Here is a 19,647-nt window from a genome sequence, read left to right on the forward strand (position 1 = left end):
TACCTGCATAAGTAAGTTTGGTGTATTGCGAGAGTAAAATTTAATGAACCTATCTTCACATTTGTTTGTCAAAGAAACTCCAAAAACGGTGAAAACCTGTGATTAAATAGAAGACGTGATAAATTTAATAAAAGTAATGAATGGGTACCTGGTATAGGACTAATGACGACTATCTCATTACAATGTTGTGGAGTACACATTATTGAGTGAATTAATATTTAGCGTGAAAAGTGATGTGATGAAAGAAATGTGAAAGAAAGTGAGTTTGTTTGGTTGTAGTGATGGACATCTGAAATAATATGCGTTTATTAAAATGAATTTGAGGTGTGTAGTAGAAATAAAATAAACACCCCAAAAGTGAAATTAATTGAAGAGAAGGTAAAGAAGTTGATGAGAAACAAAAAACAGAAAAAAATTATAGAAAATGGTCAATAAAAAGTAGGAAAAAGTCCCTTTATGTGAACATTATTAGAATCTGCACTATTGTTTAAAGGTAAATTTATTGATTAAGTAGAAAGAGAAGGTGCCTTTTTGTGAAGAGTAGTAGAATTTCGGCTATTCTCCACTTTAAAGATAAATTGATTAAATTTGTCAAATTTTTATTTGACTATTATTTCATTGGTAAGAGATATGTATTTATTGAGGTTAAGAATTGAGGGAATAGAAAAGGGAAATTATTAGTTAAAAATGATACGAATGAGAAAAGTAAAACTTACTTGTAATCGTTTATGTTTTTGAAGTTCTGAAAAAGGTCATTATTATTAAAAGGTACAGAATATTGTTAAACAAAGATTAAAGCTCTTTTAAACGTTTAGAAAGTAAAAAAAGTTTACGTCAATGTCAGATAACAGTTTAATGGTGAACGCCACTTGCATAATTTAATGGTGTGACCACGGTGAGCGCTGGCCGCGTATCTAGATTTTCATACAACAGCTGTTAGCAAGTGCTCAGAGGTTGTATTGGATAGAGAAAGAAAATATCGTTTTATGGCCGGCGAGCAGAAGTTAAAAAGTATGTGGCCACGAAAGTGAGGTAACGCGGTTGAAAAGGGTAGAAGTTAAATAGTTGTATATGAGCAATCGCTCACACTGCTTGGAGAGTGAAGTTGAACAAGCTAGCATCTGCTAGTTTTTCTAATAACCTGATAGGTCCCGCTTTCCAGAGTGTGTAAATGAATTAGTATTGAAAGGGTATTTTGAATGCTTAAATATTGATGGAAAATAACTTTTTTGAGGAGTGGTGAATGGGAAAAAGTGACTATTATATTAATTGGAGTATGAAAAGAATATTAGGAAACTGGTAGGAGAGTAAGTTAGTTTATATGAGTACATAATTAGAAAAAAAGTGTAATTGGGAGAAAAGTATTACTTTATTGAAAGTAGTTTTTAAAATTTTAAGAAAAAATGAGCACAATATTTTTCATTGAAGCGTACTGTGAAATATTATTATTGCAAGTAATGGGAAATAAATATTATTTGAAAGAAACATTTTCCGCGGAAGTTCGTGAACAGGGCCTTTTGAAAGAGGACAGTGGGTAAAGTTTATTTTAAAGGAAAACTGAATGATAATGAGCGGATTAAATTTCAAAAGGGTTAGTTGTGGTTTAGAATTTGAGTATAAAAGATTAAACTATGAAAAATATGAGAATGGATTTGCACCGACATAAAGATTGTAGGGAGAAGGGGAGTGAATGGTGGCTTGGGTCAGTGTAGCAGAAGGTGAAAACAGCATATAAGTGCGTGTAAGCTAGGACTTGTATAATGTAAATATACAAGCAGATTAAATTAAATAAGAAGGCGCCACGGTAGCCGAGCAGACAAGAGGCGAGACCTGTAAAGCTAATTAAAACTTTTTCTGTAAAAGATAAAATTCCCAAATTTTCTTTAAAATAAAGGGCAAACCCTCCTTTATAACTCTAATTTTTCTGTAACAACCCAGATCTAATAGATTTCGAGAAAAAAGTTGCCGAAAATGAGAAAAAACGGCTTTTTAAAACTGTCCGGTAGGACAGTTGTATAAGGGTTGATCATCAAAAACTGCAGGAAAAAGCGTAACGTTGAAAAACACCCAACTTTGATAATTTTTTTCTCTTTTTCTATAAAAGATAAAATTCCCAAATTTTCTTTAAAATAAAGGGCAAATCCTCCGTTATGACTGTAATTTTTTTGCAACAACATAGATATCTCCTTAACAAAAACTTACAGTTTAAAATGTTAAGTATAAGGGTTGATTAAACGCCAAAATGCACACAAATCAGCAGGTAACCAACATTTCATTCATACTTCATTGATATTATTTAAGTAATTTTACTGCATTAACTTTTTATTAAATTTTTTAGAATTTATTAGATGTCACAGACCCTCATGCTGGCCATTTTCGTCTACATATGTAATATAAAATAAATAAAATATGCATATTTTTAGGACAGCTAATTATTCCAGTATTTTACTATTTCGGCAAGACGAATTCAAGACAGTAGCCTACTCTAACTTTGTCTTTTTCTACATTAACATGCATGTACGTATGTAATATGTGATTTATCATAATTATAACAAAAAACTTATAATGAATGAAATAGCCAGCATAAGGGTCTGCGACATCTAATAAATTCTAAAAAATTTAATAAAAAGTTAATGCAGTAAAATTACTTAAATAATATCAATGAAGTATGAATAAAATGTTGGTTACCTGCTGATTTGTGTGCATTTTGGCGTTTAATCAACCCTTATACTTAACATTTTAAACTGTAAGTTTTTGTTAAGGAGATTTTTGTACCTTTTGGATAGATTTATTTATAGTTTTATAGAGGGTTGCAAACAATAACATATTTACACAGCATAAACATTTATGAATATATCCTCCCTCTCCTGGCCCTGCGTATAGTTCACCTTTTGATCCTAAAACATAAGTAACTTCGACGGACCCCTCACCTTTTCTCACCTGGGCTTGGGACCGCCTTGGCGGCCTTAGTCCGTCAGTTAGTTTAGTCAAATATAAAAAATAAAACTACAACGCATATATAATATAATAAAGTAAGAGCAGACCATCGCTTTACTGTTATGCAGGGGAACCCTAACCCTTTCATCCTCCCAAATTTTATCAATTCGAGCTAAGATTTACAGAGTTATCAGTAATAATAATATTGGAGGGTGCCTTACATACATTGGGCGAACTCCCCTCCCAAATATGCACAGCGTCGAGACCTCTAAAATGCAAATCTACATAAAATTTTGAATAATATGACACTTCATTCACGAAAATCGGTTCACGCGTTGATAATTTGAAACGATTGCTATACTTCCCCTTAACAAGTGTAAGAGCAGACCGTCGCTTTATTGTTACAAAGGGGAGCCTTAACCCTAACATCCTACCAAATTTTAACAAAATCAGGCCAAAATTTACAGAGTAATTAGTAATAATAATCTTGAAAGGGGCCTTACATAAAGGGGGCTAACTCCTCTCTCATTCGATGTACAGCGTCGAGACCCCCAAAAGGCACATCTACATAAAATTCCGAATTGAATGACACCTCATTCATGAAAATCGGTTCGCGTTTAGGCGCTACGTAGTTTACAAAAAAAGTAACTACAACAACCACAACCACAACAACAACAACAATTTTTGAAAATGTTGTTTTTCCGCAATTTTCACATTGCTTTACTCGAAAACTAATAAATCTATGTTATTACGAAAAAATTACAGTTATAAAGGAGAATTTGCACTATATTTTAAAGAAAATTTGGGAATTTTATCTTTTATAGAAAAAGAGAAAAAAAATGCCAAAGTTGGGTGTTTTTCAGCGTTACACTTTTTCGTACAGTTTTTGACGATCAACCCTTATACAACTGTCCTACCGGACAGTTTTAATTTTGTTCTCTTATACACTTTGTTATTCTCAATTATAAACTATAGTTATTTTGAGCACAGATCTAAAAAGGTAGAAAATATAAAGAGTTGAAAATTTTTTGGGTCATGAAATTCTGTAAAATTGTGGCCGTTCTATATCTCTCACTGTGAACCACGTATTGATATGGAATTTTGTTCTCTTATACACTTTGTTTTTCTCAATTATAAACTATAGTTATTTTGTGCACAGATCTAAAAAGGTGAAAGATATAAAAAGTTGAAAATTTTTTGGGTCATGAAATTCTGTAATATTATGGCCGTTCTATATCTTCCACTGTGAACCACGTATTGATATGGAATTTTGTTCTCTTGTACACTTTGTCTTACTCAATTCTAATCTATAATTATTTTGTGCACAGATCTATAATTTTAGAAGATATAAAGGATTAAAATTTTTTTGGGTCATGAAATTCTGTAAAATTGTAGCCGTTCAATATCTCCCACTGTGAACCACGTATTGATATGGAATTTTGTTCTCTTATACACTTTGTTTTTCTCAATTATAAACTATAGTTATTTTGTGCACAGATCTAAAAAGGTGTAAGATATAAAGGGTTGAAAATTTTTTGGGTCATGAAATTCTGTAATATTATAGCCGTTCTATATCTTCTACTGTGAACCACGTATTGATATGGAATTTTGTTCTCTTATACACATTGTTTTTCTCAATTATAAAATATAGTTATTTTGTGCACAGATCTAAAAAGGTGGAAGATATAAAGGGTTGAATATTTTTTGGGTCATGAAATTCTGTAATATTGTAGCCGTTCTATATCTTCCACTGCGAACCACGTATTGATATGGAATTTTGTTCTCTTATACACTTTGTTTTTCTCAATTATAAACTATAGTTATTTTGTGCACAGATCTAAAAAGGTGGAAGATATAAAGGGTTGAAAATTTTTTGGGTCATGAAATTCTGTAAAATTGTGGCCGTTCTATATCTCTCACTGTGAACCACGTATTGATATGGAATTTTGTTCTCTTATACACTTTGTTTTTCTCAATTATAAACTATAGTTATTTTGTGCACAGATCTAAAAAGGTGGAAGATATAAAAGGTTGAAAATTTTTTGGGTCATGAAATTCTGTAATATTATAGCCGTTCTATATCTTCCACTGTGAACCACGTATTGATATGGAATTTTGTTCTCTTGTACACTTTGTCTTACTCAATTCTAATCTATAATTATTTTGAGCACAGATCTAAAAAGGTAGAAGATATAAAGAGTTGAAAATTTTTTGGGTCATGAAATTCTGTAAAATTGTGGCCGTTCTATATCTCTCACTGTGAACCACGTATTGATATGGAATTTTGTTCTCTTATACACTTTGTTTTTCTCAATTATAAACTATAGTTATTTTGTGCACAGATCTAAAAAGGTTGAAAATTTTTTGGGTCATGAAATTCTGTAATATTATGGCCGTTCTATATCTTCCACTGTGAACCACGTATTGATATGGAATTTTGTTCTCTTATACACTTTGTTTTTCTCAATTATAAACTATAGTTATTTTGTGCACAGATCTAAAAAGGTGGAAGATATAAAGGGTTGAATATTTTTTGGGTCATGAAATTCTGTAATATTATAGCCGTTCTATATCTTCCACTGCGAACCACGTATTGATATGGAACTTTGTTCTCTTATACACTTTGTTTTTCTCAATTATAAACTATAGTTATTTTGTGCACAGATCTAAAAAGGTGGAAGATATAAAGGGTTGAAAATTTTTTGGGTCATGAAATTCGTTAATATTATGGCCGTTCTATATCTTCCACTGTGAACCACGTATTGATATGGAATTTTGTTCTCTTGTACACTTTGTCTTACTCAATTCTAATCTATAATTATTTTGTGCACAGATCTATAATTTTAGAAGATATAAAGGATTAAAATTTTTTTGGGTCATGAAATTCTGTAAAATTGTGGCCGTTCTATATCTTCCACTGAGAACCACGTATTGATATGGAAGTTTGTTCTCTTGTACACTTTGTCTCTCTCAATTATAATCTATAATTATTTTGTGCACAGATCTATAATTTTGGAAGATATAAAGGGTTGAAAATTTTTTGGGTCATGAAATTCTGTAAAATTGTGGCCGTTCAATATCTCCCACTGTGAACCACGTATTGATATGGAATTTTGTTCTCTTATACACTTTGTTTTTCTCAATTATAAACTATAGTTATTTTGTGCACAGATCTAAAAAGGTGTAAGATATAAAGGGTTGAAAATTTTTTGGGTCATGAAATTCTGTAATATTATAGCCGTTCTATATCTTCTACTGTGAACCACGTATTGATATGGAATTTTGTTCTCTTATACACTTTGTTTTTCTCAATTATAAACTATAGTTATTTTGTGCACAGATCTAAAAAGGTGGAAGATATAAAGGGTTGAATATTTTTTGGGTCATGAAATTCTGTAATATTATAGCCGTTCTATATCTTCCACTGCAAACCACGTATTGATATGGAATTTTGTTCTCTTATACACTTTGTTTTTCTCAATTATAAACTATAGTTATTTTGTGAACAGATCTAAAAAGGTGGAAGATATAAAGGGTTGAAAATTTTTTGTGCTGTGAAATTCTGTAAAATTGTGGCCGTTCTATATCTCCCACTGTGAACCACGTATTGATATGGAATTTTGTTCTCTTATACACTTCGTTTTTCTCAATTATAAACTATAGTTATTTTGTGCACAGATCTAAAAAGGTGGAAGATATAAAGGGTTGAAAATTTTTTGGGTCATGAAATTCTGTAATATTATGGCCGTTCTATATCTTCTACTGTGAACCACGTATTGATATGGAATTTTGTTCTCTTGTACACTTTGTCTTTCCCAATTATAATCTATAATTATTTTGTGCACAGATCTATAATTTTAGAAGATATAAAGGATTGAAAATTTTTTGGGTCATGAAATTCTGTAATATTATAGCCGTTCTATATCTTCCACTGTGAACCACGTATTGATATGGAATTTTGTTGTCTTATACACTTTGTTTTTCTCAATTATAAACTATAGTTATTTTGTGCACGCACAGATCTAAAAAGGTGGAAGATATAAAGGGTTGAAAATTTTTTGGGTCATGAAATTCTGTAATATTATGGCCGTTCAATATCTTCCACTGTGAACCACGTATTGATATGAAATTTTCTTCTCTCATACACTTTGTTTTTCTCAATTATAAACTATAGTTATTTTGTGCACACATCTAAATAAATAGAAGTTATATAGGGTTGAAAATTATTTGGGTCATGAAATTCTGTAAAATTTTGGCCGTTCTATATCTCTCACTGTGAACCACGTATTGATATGGAATTTAGTTCTCTTATACACTTTGTTTTTCTCAATTATAAACTATAGTTATTTTGTGCACAGATCTAAAAAGGTAGAAGATATAAAGGGTAGAAAATTTTTTGGGTCATGAAATTCTGTAAAATTGTTGCTGTTTTATATCTCTCACTGTGAACCACGTATTGATATGGAATTTTTTATTCTTTTTCTCAATTATAAACTTTAGTTATTTTGTGCACAGATCTAAAAAGGTAGAAGATATAAGGGGTTAAAAATTTTTTGGGTCATGAAATTCTGTAAATTGTTGCCGTTCTATATCTCCCACTGTAAACCACGTATTGGTATGGAATTTTGTTCTCTTGTACACATTGTCTTTCTCAATTATAATCTATAATTATTTTGTGCACAGATCTATAATTTTAGAAGATATAAAGGGTTGAAAATTTTTTGGGTCATGAAATTCTGTAAAATTGTGGCCGTTCAATATCTCCCACTGTGAACCACGTATTGATATGGAATTTTGTTCTCTTATACACTTTGTTTTTCTCAATTATAAACTATAGTTATTTTGTGCACAGATCTAAAAAGGTGTAAGATATAAAGGGTTGAAAATGTTTTGGGTCATGAAATTCTGTAATATTATAGCCGTTCTATATCTTCTACTGTGAACCACGTATTGATATGGAATTTTGTTCTCTTCTCCACTTTGTTTTTCTCAATTATAAACTATAGTTATTTTGAGCACAGATCTAAAAAGGTAGAATATATAAGGGGTTAAAAATTTTTTGGGTCATGAAATTCTGTAAATTGTTGCCGTTCTATATCTCCCACTGTAAACCACGTATTGGTATGGAATTTTGTTCTCTTGTACACATTGTCTTTCTCAATTATAATCTATAATTATTTTGTGCACAGATCTATAATTTTAGAAGATATAAAGGGTTGAAAATTTTTTGGGTCATGAAATTCTGTAAAATTGTGGCCGTTCAATATCTCCCACTGTGAACCACGTATTGATATGGAATTTTGTTCTCTTATACACTTTGTTTTTCTCAATTATAAACTATAGTTATTTTGTGCACAGATCTAAAAAGGTGTAAGATATAAAGGGTTGAAAATGTTTTGGGTCATGAAATTCTGTAATATTATAGCCGTTCTATATCTTCTACTGTGAACCACGTATTGATATGGAATTTTGTTCTCTTCTCCACTTTGTTTTTCTCAATTATAAACTATAGTTATTTTGAGCACAGATCTAAAAAGGTAGAAGATATAAAGAGTTGAAAATTTTTTGGGTCATGAAATTCTGTAAAATTGTGGCCGTTCTATATCTCTCACTGTGAACCACGTATTGATATAGAATTTTGTTCTCTTATACACTTTGTTTTTCTCAATTATAACCTATAGTTATTTTGTGCACAGATCTAAAAAGGTTGAAAATTTTTTGGGTCATGAAATTCTGTAATATTATGGCCGTTCTATATCTTCCACTGTGAACCACGTATTGATATGGAATTTTGTTCTCTTATACACTTTGTTTTTCTCAATTAAAAACTATAGTAATTTTGTGAACAGATCTAAAAAGGTGGAAGATATAAAGGGTTGAAAATTTTTTGTGCTGTGAAATTCTGTAAAATTGTGGCCGTTCTATATCTCCCACTGTGAACCACGTATTGATATGGAATTTTGTTCTCTTATACACTTTGTTTTTCTCAATTATAAACTATAGTTATTTTGTGCACAGATCTAAAAAGGTGGAAGATATAAAGGGTTGAAAATTTTTTGGGTCATGAAATTCTGTAATATTATGGCCGTTCTATATCTTCTACTGTGAACCACGTATTGATATGGAATTTTGTTCTCTTGTACACTTTGTCTTTCTCAATTATAAACTATAGTTATTTTGTGCACAGATCTAAAAAGGTGGAAGATATAAAGGGTTGAAAATTTTTTGGGTCATGAAATTCTGTAATATTATGGCCGTTCTATATCTTCCACTGTGAACCACGTATTGATATGAAATTTTCTTCTCTCATACACTTTGTTTTTCTCAATTATGAACTATAGTTATTTTGTGCACACATCTAAATAAATAGAAGTTATATAGGGTTGAAAATTATTTGGGTCATGAAATTCTGTAAAATTTTGGCCGTTCTATATCTCTCACTGTGAACCACGTATTGATATGGAATTTAGTTCTCTTATACACTTTGTTTTTCTCAATTATAAACTATAGTTATTTTGTGCACAGATCTAAAAAGGTAGAAGATATAAAGAGTTGAAAATTTTTTGGGTCATGAAATTCGTTAATATTATGGCCGTTCTATATCTTCCACTGTGAACCACGTATTGATATGGAATTTTGTTCTCTTGTACACTTTGTCATTCTCAATTATAATCTATAGTTATTTTCTGCACAGATCTATAATTTTAGAAGATAATTTTTTGGGTCATGAAATTCTGTAAAATTGTTGCCGTTCTATATCTCCCACTGTGAACCACGTATTGATATAGAATTTTGTTCTCTTATACACTTTGTTTTTCTCAATTATAAACTATAGTTATTTTGTGCACAGATCTAAAAAGGTAAAAGTTATAAAGGGTTGAAAATTATTTGGGTCATGAAATTCTGTAAAATTGTTGCCGTTGTATATCTCCCACTGTGAACCACCTATTGATATGGAATTTTGTTCTCTTATACACTTTGTTTTTCTCAATTATAAACTATAGTTATTTTGTGCACAGATCTAATAAGGTGGAAGATATAAAGGGTGGAAAATCTTTTGGGTCATGAAATTCTATAATATTATGGCCGTTCTATATCTCCCACTGTGAACCACGTATTGGTATCGAATTTTGTTCTCTTGTACACTTTGTTTTTCTCAATTAAAAACTATAGTTATTTTGTGCACAGATCTAAAAAGGTAGAAGATATAAAGAGTTGAAAATTTTTTGGGTCATGAAATTCTGTAAAATTGTGGCCGTTCTATATCTCCCACTGTGAACCACGTATTGATATAGAATTTTGTTCTCTTATACACTTTGTTTTTCTCAATTATAAACAACAGTTATTTTGTGCACAGATCTAAAAAGGTGGAAGATATAAAGGGTTAAAAAATTTTTGGGTCATGAAATTCTGTAAAATTATGGCCGTTCTATATCTTCCACTGTGAACCACGTATTGATATGGAATTTTATTCTCTTGTACAATTTGTCTTTCTCAATTATAATCTATAGTTATTTTGTGCACACATCTAAATAGATAGAAGATATAAAGGGGTGAAAATTATTTGGGTCATGAAATTCTGTAAAATTGTGGCCGTTGTACATCTCTCACTCTGAACCACGTATTGACATGGAATTTTGTTCTCTTATACACTTTGTTTTTATCAATTATAAACTATAGTTATTTTGTGCACAGATCTAAAAAGATGGAAGATATAAAGGGTTGAAAATTTTTTGGGTCATGAAATTCTGTAATATTATGGCCGTTCTATATCTTCCACTGTGAACCAAGTATTACTATGGAATTTTGTTCTCTTTTACAATTTGTCTTTCTCAATTATAATCTATAGTTATTTTGTGCACACATCTAAATAGGTGGAAGATATAAAGGGTGGAAAATCTTTTGGGTCATGAAATTTTATAATATTATGGCCGCTCTATATCTCCCACTGTGAACCACGTATTGGTATCGAATTTTATTCTCGGGTACACTTTGTATTTCTCAATTATAATCTATAGTTATTTTGTACACAGATCTATAATTTTAGAAGATATAAAAAGTTGAATATTTTTTGGGTCATAAAATTCTGTAAAATTGTGGCCGTTCTATATCTCCCACTGTGAACCACGTATTGATATGGAATTTTGTTCTCTTATACACTTTGTTTTTCTTAATTATAAAATATAGTTATTTTGTGCACAGATCTAAAAAGGTGGAAGATATAAAGGGTTGAATATTTTTTGGGTCATGAAATTCTGTAATATTGTAGACGTTCTATATCTTCCACTGCGAACCACGTATTGATATGGAATTTTGTTCTCTTATACACTTTGTTTTTCTCAATTATAAACTATAGTTATTTTGTGCACAGATCTAAAAAGGTGGAAGATATAAAGGGTTGAAAATTTTTTGGGTCATGAAATTCTGTAAAATTGTGGCCGTTCTATATCTCTCACTGTGAACCACGTATTGATATGGAATTTTGTTCTCTTATACACTTTGTTTTTCTCAATTATAAACTATAGTTATTTTGTGCACAGATCTAAAAAGGTGGAAGATATAAAAGGTTAAAAATTTTTTTGTGTCATGAAATTCTGTAATATTATGGCCGTTCTATATCTTCCACTGTGAACCACGTATTGATATGGAATTTTGTTCTCTTGTACACTTTGTCTTACTCAATTCTAATCTATAATTATTTTGAGCACAGATCTAAAAAGGTGGAAGATATAAAGGGTTGAAAATTTTTTGGGTCATGAAGTTCGTTAATATTATGGCCGTTCTATATCTTCCACTGTGAACCACGTATTGATATGGAATTTTGTTCTCTTGTACACTTTGTTTTTCTCAATTATAAACTATAGTTATTTTGTGCACAGATCTTAAAAGGTTGAAAATTTTTTGGGTCATGAAATTCTGTAAAATTGTGGCCTTTCTATATCTCTTACTGTGAACCACGTATTGGTATGGAATTTTGTTCTCTTTTACACTTTGTTTTTCTCAATTATAAACTATAGTTATTTTGTGCACAGATCTAAAAAGGTGGAAGATATAAAGGGTTGAAAATTTTTTGGGTCATGAAGTTCGTTAATATTATGGCCGTTCTATATCTTCCACTGTGAACCACGTATTGATATGGAATTTTGTTCTCTTGTACACTTTGTCTTACTCAATTCTAATCTATAATTATTTTGTGCACAGATCTATAATTTTAGAAGATATAAAGGAATAAAAATTTTTTGGGTCATGAATTTCTGTAAAATTGTGGCCGTTCTATATCTTCCACTGAGAACCACGTATTGATATGGAAGTTTGTTCTCTTGTACACTTTGTCTTTCTCAATTATAATCTATAATTATTTTGTGCACAGATCTATAATTTTGGAAGATATAAAGGATTGAAAATTTTTTGGGTCATGAAATTCTGTAAAATTGTGGCCGTTCAATATCTCCCACTGTGAACCACGTATTGATATGGAATTTTGTTCTCTTATACACTTTGTTTTTCTCAATTATAAACTATAGTTATTTTGTGCACAGATCTAAAAAGGTGTAAGATATAAAGGGTTGAAAATTTTTTGGGTCATGAAATTCTGTAATATTATAGCCGTTCTATATCTTCTACTGTGAACCACGTATTGATATGGAATTTTGTTCTCTTATACACTTTGTTTTTCTCAATTATAAACTATAGTTATTTTGTGCACAGATCTAAAAAGGTGGAAGATATAAAGGGTTGAATATTTTTTGGGTCATGAAATTCTGTAATATTATAGCCGTTCTATATCTTCCACTGCAAACCACGTATTGATATGGAATTTTGTTCTCTTATACACTTTGTTTTTCTCAATTATAAACTATAGTTATTTTGTGAACAGATCTAAAAAGGTGGAAGATATAAAGGGTTGAAAATTTTTTGTGCTGTGAAATTCTGTAAAATTGTGGCCGTTCTATATCTCCCACTGTGAACCACGTATTGATATGGAATTTTGTTCTCTTATACACTTTGTTTTTCTCAATTATAAACTATAGTTATTTTGTGCACAGATCTAAAAAGGTGGAAGATATAAAGGGTTGAAAATTTTTTGGGTCATGAAATTCTGTAATATTATGGCCGTTCTATATCTTCTACTGTGAACCACGTATTGATATGGAATTTTGTTCTCTTGTACACTTTGTCTTTCCCAATTATATCTATAATTATTTTGTGCACAGATTTATAATTTTAGAAGATATAAAGGATTGAAAATTTTTTGGGTCATGAAATTCTGTAATATTATAGCCGTTCTATATCTTCCACTGTGAACCACGTATTGATATGGAATTTTGTTGTCTTATACACTTTGTTTTTCTCAATTATAAACTATAGTTATTTTGTGCACAGATCTAAAAAGGTGGAAGATATAAAGGGTTGAAAATTTTTTGGGTCATGAAATTCTGTAATATTATGGCCGTTCTATATCTTCCACTGTGAACCACGTATTGATATGAAATTTTCTTCTCTCATACACTTTGTTTTTCTCAATTATAAACTATAGTTATTTTGTGCACACATCTAAATAAATAGAAGTTATATAGGGTTGAAAATTATTTGGGTCATGAAATTCTGTAAAATTTTGGCCGTTCTATATCTCTCACTGTGAACCACGTATTGATATGGAATTTAGTTCTCTTATACACTTTGTTTTTTCAATTATAAACTATAGTTATTTTGTGCACAGATCTAAAAAGGTAGAAGATATAAAGGGTAGAAAATTTTTTGGGTCATGAAATTCTGTAATATTATGGCCGTTCTATATCTTCTACTGTGAACCACGTATTGATATGGAATTTTTTATTCTTTTTCTCAATTATAAACTTTAGTTATTTTGTGCACAGATCTAAAAAGGTAGAAGATATAAGGGGTTAAAAATTTTTTGAGTCATGAAATTCTGTAAATTGTTGCCGTTCTATATCTCCCACTGTAAACCACGTATTGGTATGGAATTTTGTTCTCTTGTACACATTGTCTTTCTCAATTATAATCTATAATTATTTTGTGCACAGATCTATAATTTTAGAAGATATAAAGGGTTGAAAATTTTTTGGGTCATGAAATTCTGTAAAATTGTGGCCGTTCAATATCTCCCACTGTGAACCACGTGTTGATATGGAATTTTGTTCTCTTATACACTTTGTTTTTCTCAATTTTAAACTATAGTTATTTTGTGCACAGATCTAAAAAGGTGTAAGATATAAAGGGTTGAAAATTTTTTGGGTCATGAAATTCTGTAATATTATAGCCGTTCTATATCTTCTACTGTGAACCACGTATTGATATGGAATTTTGTTCTCTTCTCCACTTTGTTTTTCTCAATTATAAACTATAGTTATTTTGAGCACAGATCTAAAAAGGTAGAAGATATAAAGAGTTGAAAATTTTTTGGGTCATGATATTCTGTAAAATTGTGGCCGTTCTATATCTCTCACTGTGAACCACGTATTGATATGGAATTTTGTTCTCTTATACACTTTGTTTTTCTCAATTATAAACTATAGTTATTTTGTGCACAGATCTAAAAAGGTTGAAAATTTTTTGGGTCATGAAATTCCGTAAAATTGTGGCCTTTCTATATCTCTTACTGTGAACCACGTATTGGTATGGAATTTTGTTCTCTTTTACACTTTGTTTTTCTCAATTATAAACTATAGTTATTTTGTGCACAGATCTAAAAAGGGGGAAGATATAAAGGGTTGAAAATTTTTTGGGTCATGAAATTCGTTAATATTATGGCCGTTCTATATCTTCTACTGTGAACCACGTATTGATATGGAATTTTGTTCTCTTGTACACTTTGTCTTACTCAATTCTAATCTATAATTATTTTGTGCACAGATCTATAATTTTAGAAGATATAAAGGATTAAAATTTTTTTGGGTCATGAAATTCTGTAAAATTGTGGCCGTTCTATATCTTCCACTGAGAACCACGTATTGATATGGAAGTTTGTTCTCTTGTACACTTTGTCTTTCTCAATTATAATCTATAATTATTTTGTGCACAGATCTATAATTTTGGAAGATATAAAGGGTTGAAAATTTTTTGGGTCATGAAATTCTGTAAAATTGTGGCCGTTCAATATCTCCCACTGTGAACCACGTATTGATATGGAATTTTGTTCTCTTATACACTTTGTTTTTCTCAATTATAAACTATAGTTATTTTGTGCACAGATCTAAAAAGGTGTAAGATATAAAGGGTTGAAAATTTTTTGGGTCATGAAATTCTGTAATATTATAGCCGTTCTATATCTTCTACTGTGAACCACGTATTGATATGGAATTTTGTTCTCTTATACACTTTGTTTTTCTCAATTATAAACTATAGTTATTTTGTGCACAGATCTAAAAAGGTGGAAGATATAAAGGGTTGAATATTTTTTGGGTCATGAAATTCTGTAATATTATAGCCGTTCTATATCTTCCACTGCAAACCACGTATTGATATGGAATTTTGTTCTCTTATACACTTTGTTTTTCTCAATTATAAACTATAGTTATTTTGTGAACAGATCTAAAAAGGTGGAAGATATAAAGGGTTGAAAATTTTTTGTGCTGTGAAATTCTGTAAAATTGTGGCCGTTCTATATCTCCCACTGTGAACCACGTATTGATATGGAATTTTGTTCTCTTATACACTTTGTTTTTCTCAATTATAAACTATAGTTATTTTGTGCACAGATCTAAAAAGGTGGAAGATATAAAGGGTTGAAAATTTTTTGGGTCATGAAATTCTGTAATATTATGGCCGTTCTATATCTTCTACTGTGAACCACGTATTGATATGGAATTTTGTTCTCTTGTACACTTTGTCTTTCCCAATTATAATCTATAATTATTTTGTGCACAGATTTATAATTTTAGAAGATATAAAGGGTTGAAAATTTTTTGGGTCATGAAATTCTGTAAAATTGTTGCTGTTTTATATCTCTCACTGTGAACCACGTATTGATATGGAATTTTTTATTCTTTTTCTCAATTATAAACTTTAGTTATTTTGTGCACAGATCTAAAAAGGTAGAAGATATAAGGGGTTAAAAATTTTTTGAGTCATGAAATTCTGTAATATTATGGCCGTTCTATATCTTCTACTGTGAACCACGTATTGATATGGAATTTTGTTCTCTTGTACACTTTGTCTTTCCCAATTATAATCTATAATTATTTTGTGCACAGATTTATAATTTTAGAAGATATAAAGGGTAGAAAATTTTTTGGGTCATGAAATTCTGTAAAATTGTTGCTGTTTTATATCTCTCACTGTGAACCACGTATTGATATGGAATTTTTTATTCTTTTTCTCAATTATAAACTTTAGTTATTTTGTGCACAGATCTAAAAAGGTAGAAGATATAAGGGGTTAAAAATTTTTTCAGTCATGAAATTCTGTAAATTGTTGCCGTTCTATATCTCCCACTGTAAACCACGTATTGGTATGGAATTTTGTTCTCTTGTACACATTGTCTTTCTCAATTATAATCTATAATTATTTTGTGCACAGATCTATAATTTTAGAAGATATAAAGGGTTGAAAATTTTTTGGGTCATGAAATTCTGTAAAATTGTGGCCGTTCAATATCTCCCACTGTGAACCACGTGTTGATATGGAATTTTGTTCTCTTATACACTTTGTTTTTCTCAATTTTAAACTATAGTTATTTTGTGCACAGATCTAAAAAGGTGTAAGATATAAAGGGTTGAAAATTTTTTGGGTCATGAAATTCTGTAATATTATAGCCGTTCTATATCTTCTACTGTGAACCACGTATTGATATGGAATTTTGTTCTCTTCTCCACTTTGTTTTTCTCAATTATAAACTATAGTTATTTTGAGCACAGATCTAAAAAGGTAGAAGATATAAAGAGTTGAAAATTTTTTGGGTCATGATATTCTGTAAAATTGTGGCCGTTCTATATCTCTCACTGTGAACCACGTATTGATATGGAATTTTGTTCTCTTATACACTTTGTTTTTCTCAATTATAAACTATAGTTATTTTGTGCACAGATCTAAAAAGGTTGAAAATTTTTTGGGTCATGAAATTCCGTAAAATTGTGGCCTTTCTATATCTCTTACTGTGAACCACGTATTGGTATGGAATTTTGTTCTCTTTTACACTTTGTTTTTCTCAATTATAAACTATAGTTATTTTGTGCACAGATCTAAAAAGGGGGAAGATATAAAGGGTTGAAAATTTTTTGGGTCATGAAATTCGTTAATATTATGGCCGTTCTATATCTTCCACTGTGAACCACGTATTGATATGGAATTTTGTTCTCTTGTACACTTTGTCTTACTCAATTCTAATCTATAATTATTTTGTGCACAGATCTATAATTTTAGAAGATATAAAGGATTAAAATTTTTTTGGGTCATGAAATTCTGTAAAATTGTGGCCGTTCTATATCTTCCACTGAGAACCACGTATTGATATGGAAGTTTGTTCTCTTGTACACTTTGTCTTTCTCAATTATAATCTATAATTATTTTGTGCACAGATCTATAATTTTGGAAGATATAAAGGGTTGAAAATTTTTTGGGTCATGAAATTCTGTAAAATTCTGGCCGTTCAATATCTCCCACTGTGAACCACGTATTGATATGGAATTTTGTTCTCTTATACACTTTGTTTTTCTCAATTATAAACTATAGTTATTTTGTGCACAGATCTAAAAAGGTGTAAGATATAAAGGGTTGAAAATTTTTTGGGTCATGAAATTCTGTAATATTATAGCCGTTCTATATCTTCTACTGTGAACCACGTATTGATATGGAATTTTGTTCTCTTATACACTTTGTTTTTCTCAATTATAAACTATAGTTATTTTGTGAACAGATCTAAAAAGGTGGAAGATATAAAGGGTTGAAAATTTTTTGTGCTGTGAAATTCTGTAAAATTGTGGCCGTTCTATATCTCCCACTGTGAACCACGTATTGATATGGAATTTTGTTCTCTTATACACTTTGTTTTTCTCAATTATAAACTATAGTTATTTTGTGCACAGATCTAAAAAGGTGGAAGATATAAAGGGTTGAAAATTTTTTGGGTCATGAAATTCTGTAATATTATGGCCGTTCTATATCTTCTACTGTGAACCACGTATTGATATGGAATTTTGTTCTCTTGTACACTTTGTCTTTCCCAATTATAATCTATAATTATTTTGTGCACAGATCTATAATTTTAGAAGATATAAAGGATTGAAAATTTTTTGGGTCATGAAATTCTGTAATATTATAGCCGTTCTATATCTTCCACTGTGAACCACGTATTGATATGGAATTTTGTTGTCTTATACACTTTGTTTTTCTCAATTATAAACTATAGTTATTTTGTGCACAGATCTAAAAAGGTGGAAGATATAAAGGGTTGAAAATTTTTTGGGTCATGAAATTCTGTAATATTATGGCCGTTCTATATCTTCCACTGTGAACCACGTATTGATATGAAATTTTCTTCGCTCATACACTTTGTTTTTCTCAATTATAAACTATAGTTATTTTGTGCACACATCTAAATAAATAGAAGTTATATAGGGTTGAAAATTATTTGGGTCATGAAATTCTGTAAAATTTTGGCCGTTCTATATCTCTCACTGTGAACCACGTATTGATATGGAATTTAGTTCTCTTATACACTTTGTTTTTCTCAATTATAAACTATAGTTATTTTGTGCACAGATCTAAAAAGGTAGAAGATATAAAGGGTAGAAAATTTTTTGGGTCATGAAATTCTGTAAAATTGTTGCTGTTTTATATCTCTCACTGTGAACCACGTATTGATATGGAATTTTTTATTCTTTTTCTCAATTATAAACTTTAGTTATTTTGTGCACAGATCTAAAAAGGTAGAAGATATAAGGGGTTAAAAATTTTTTGGGTCATGAAATTCTGTAAATTGTTGCCGTTCTATATCTCCCACTGTAAACCACGTATTGGTATGGAATTTTGTTCTCTTGTACACATTGTCTTTCTCAATTATAATCTATAATTATTTTGTGCACAGATCTATAATTTTAGAAGATATAAAGGGTTGAAAATTTTTTGGGTCATGAAATTCTGTAAAATTGTGGCCGTTCAATATCTCCCACTGTGAACCACGTATTGATATGGAATTTTGTTCTCTTATAAACTTTGTTTTTCTCAATTATAAACTATAGTTATTTTGTGCACAGATCTAAAAAGGTGTAAGATATAAAGGGATGAAAATTATTTGGGTCATGAAATTCTGTAATATTATAGCCGTTCTATATCTTCTACTGTGAACCACGTATTGATACGGAATTTTGTTCTCTTATACACTTTGTTTTTCTCAATTATAAACTATAGTTATTTTGTGCACAGATCTAAAAAGGTTGAAAATTTTTTGGGTCATGAAATTCTGTAATATTATGGCCGTTCTATATCTTCCACTGTGAACCACGTATTGATATGGAATTTTGTTCTCTTATACACTTTGTTTTTCTCAATTATAAACTATAGTTATTTTGTGCACAGATCTAAAAAGGTGGAAGATATAAAGGGTTGAATATTTTTTGTGTCATGAAATTCTGTAATATTATAGCCGTTCTATATCTTCCACTGCGAACCACGTATTGATATGGAACTTTGTTCTCTTATACACTTTGTTTTTCTCAATTATAAACTATAGTTATTTTGTGCACAGATCTA

The 19,647-nt window shown here is 30.2% G+C and overlaps 1 protein-coding gene across 1 annotated transcript in view; it reads right to left on the bottom strand.

Moving 5' to 3' along the window:
• The window catches only part of LOC141451893 (MOXD1 homolog 1-like), a 100,468-nt gene extending 98,947 nt beyond the window's left edge, over window positions 1-1,521 (bottom strand). The window contains exons 1-2 of the mRNA XM_074123676.1: window positions 717-1,521; window positions 4-96 (exon numbers count right to left, since the gene is read on the bottom strand). Coding sequence (XP_073979777.1) covers window positions 4-9 — 6 coding nt within the window. The 5' untranslated portion in view covers window positions 10-96; window positions 717-1,521. The remainder of the gene's footprint in view (window positions 1-3; window positions 97-716) is intronic.
• Between the last annotated feature and the right edge of the window lie 18,126 nt (window positions 1,522-19,647).

This window comes from Rhodnius prolixus, unplaced genomic scaffold (assembly GCF_049639745.1).
Source record: "Rhodnius prolixus isolate KJV_2025 unplaced genomic scaffold, Rpr scaffold_14, whole genome shotgun sequence".
NCBI lineage: Eukaryota > Metazoa > Arthropoda > Insecta > Hemiptera > Reduviidae > Rhodnius > Rhodnius prolixus.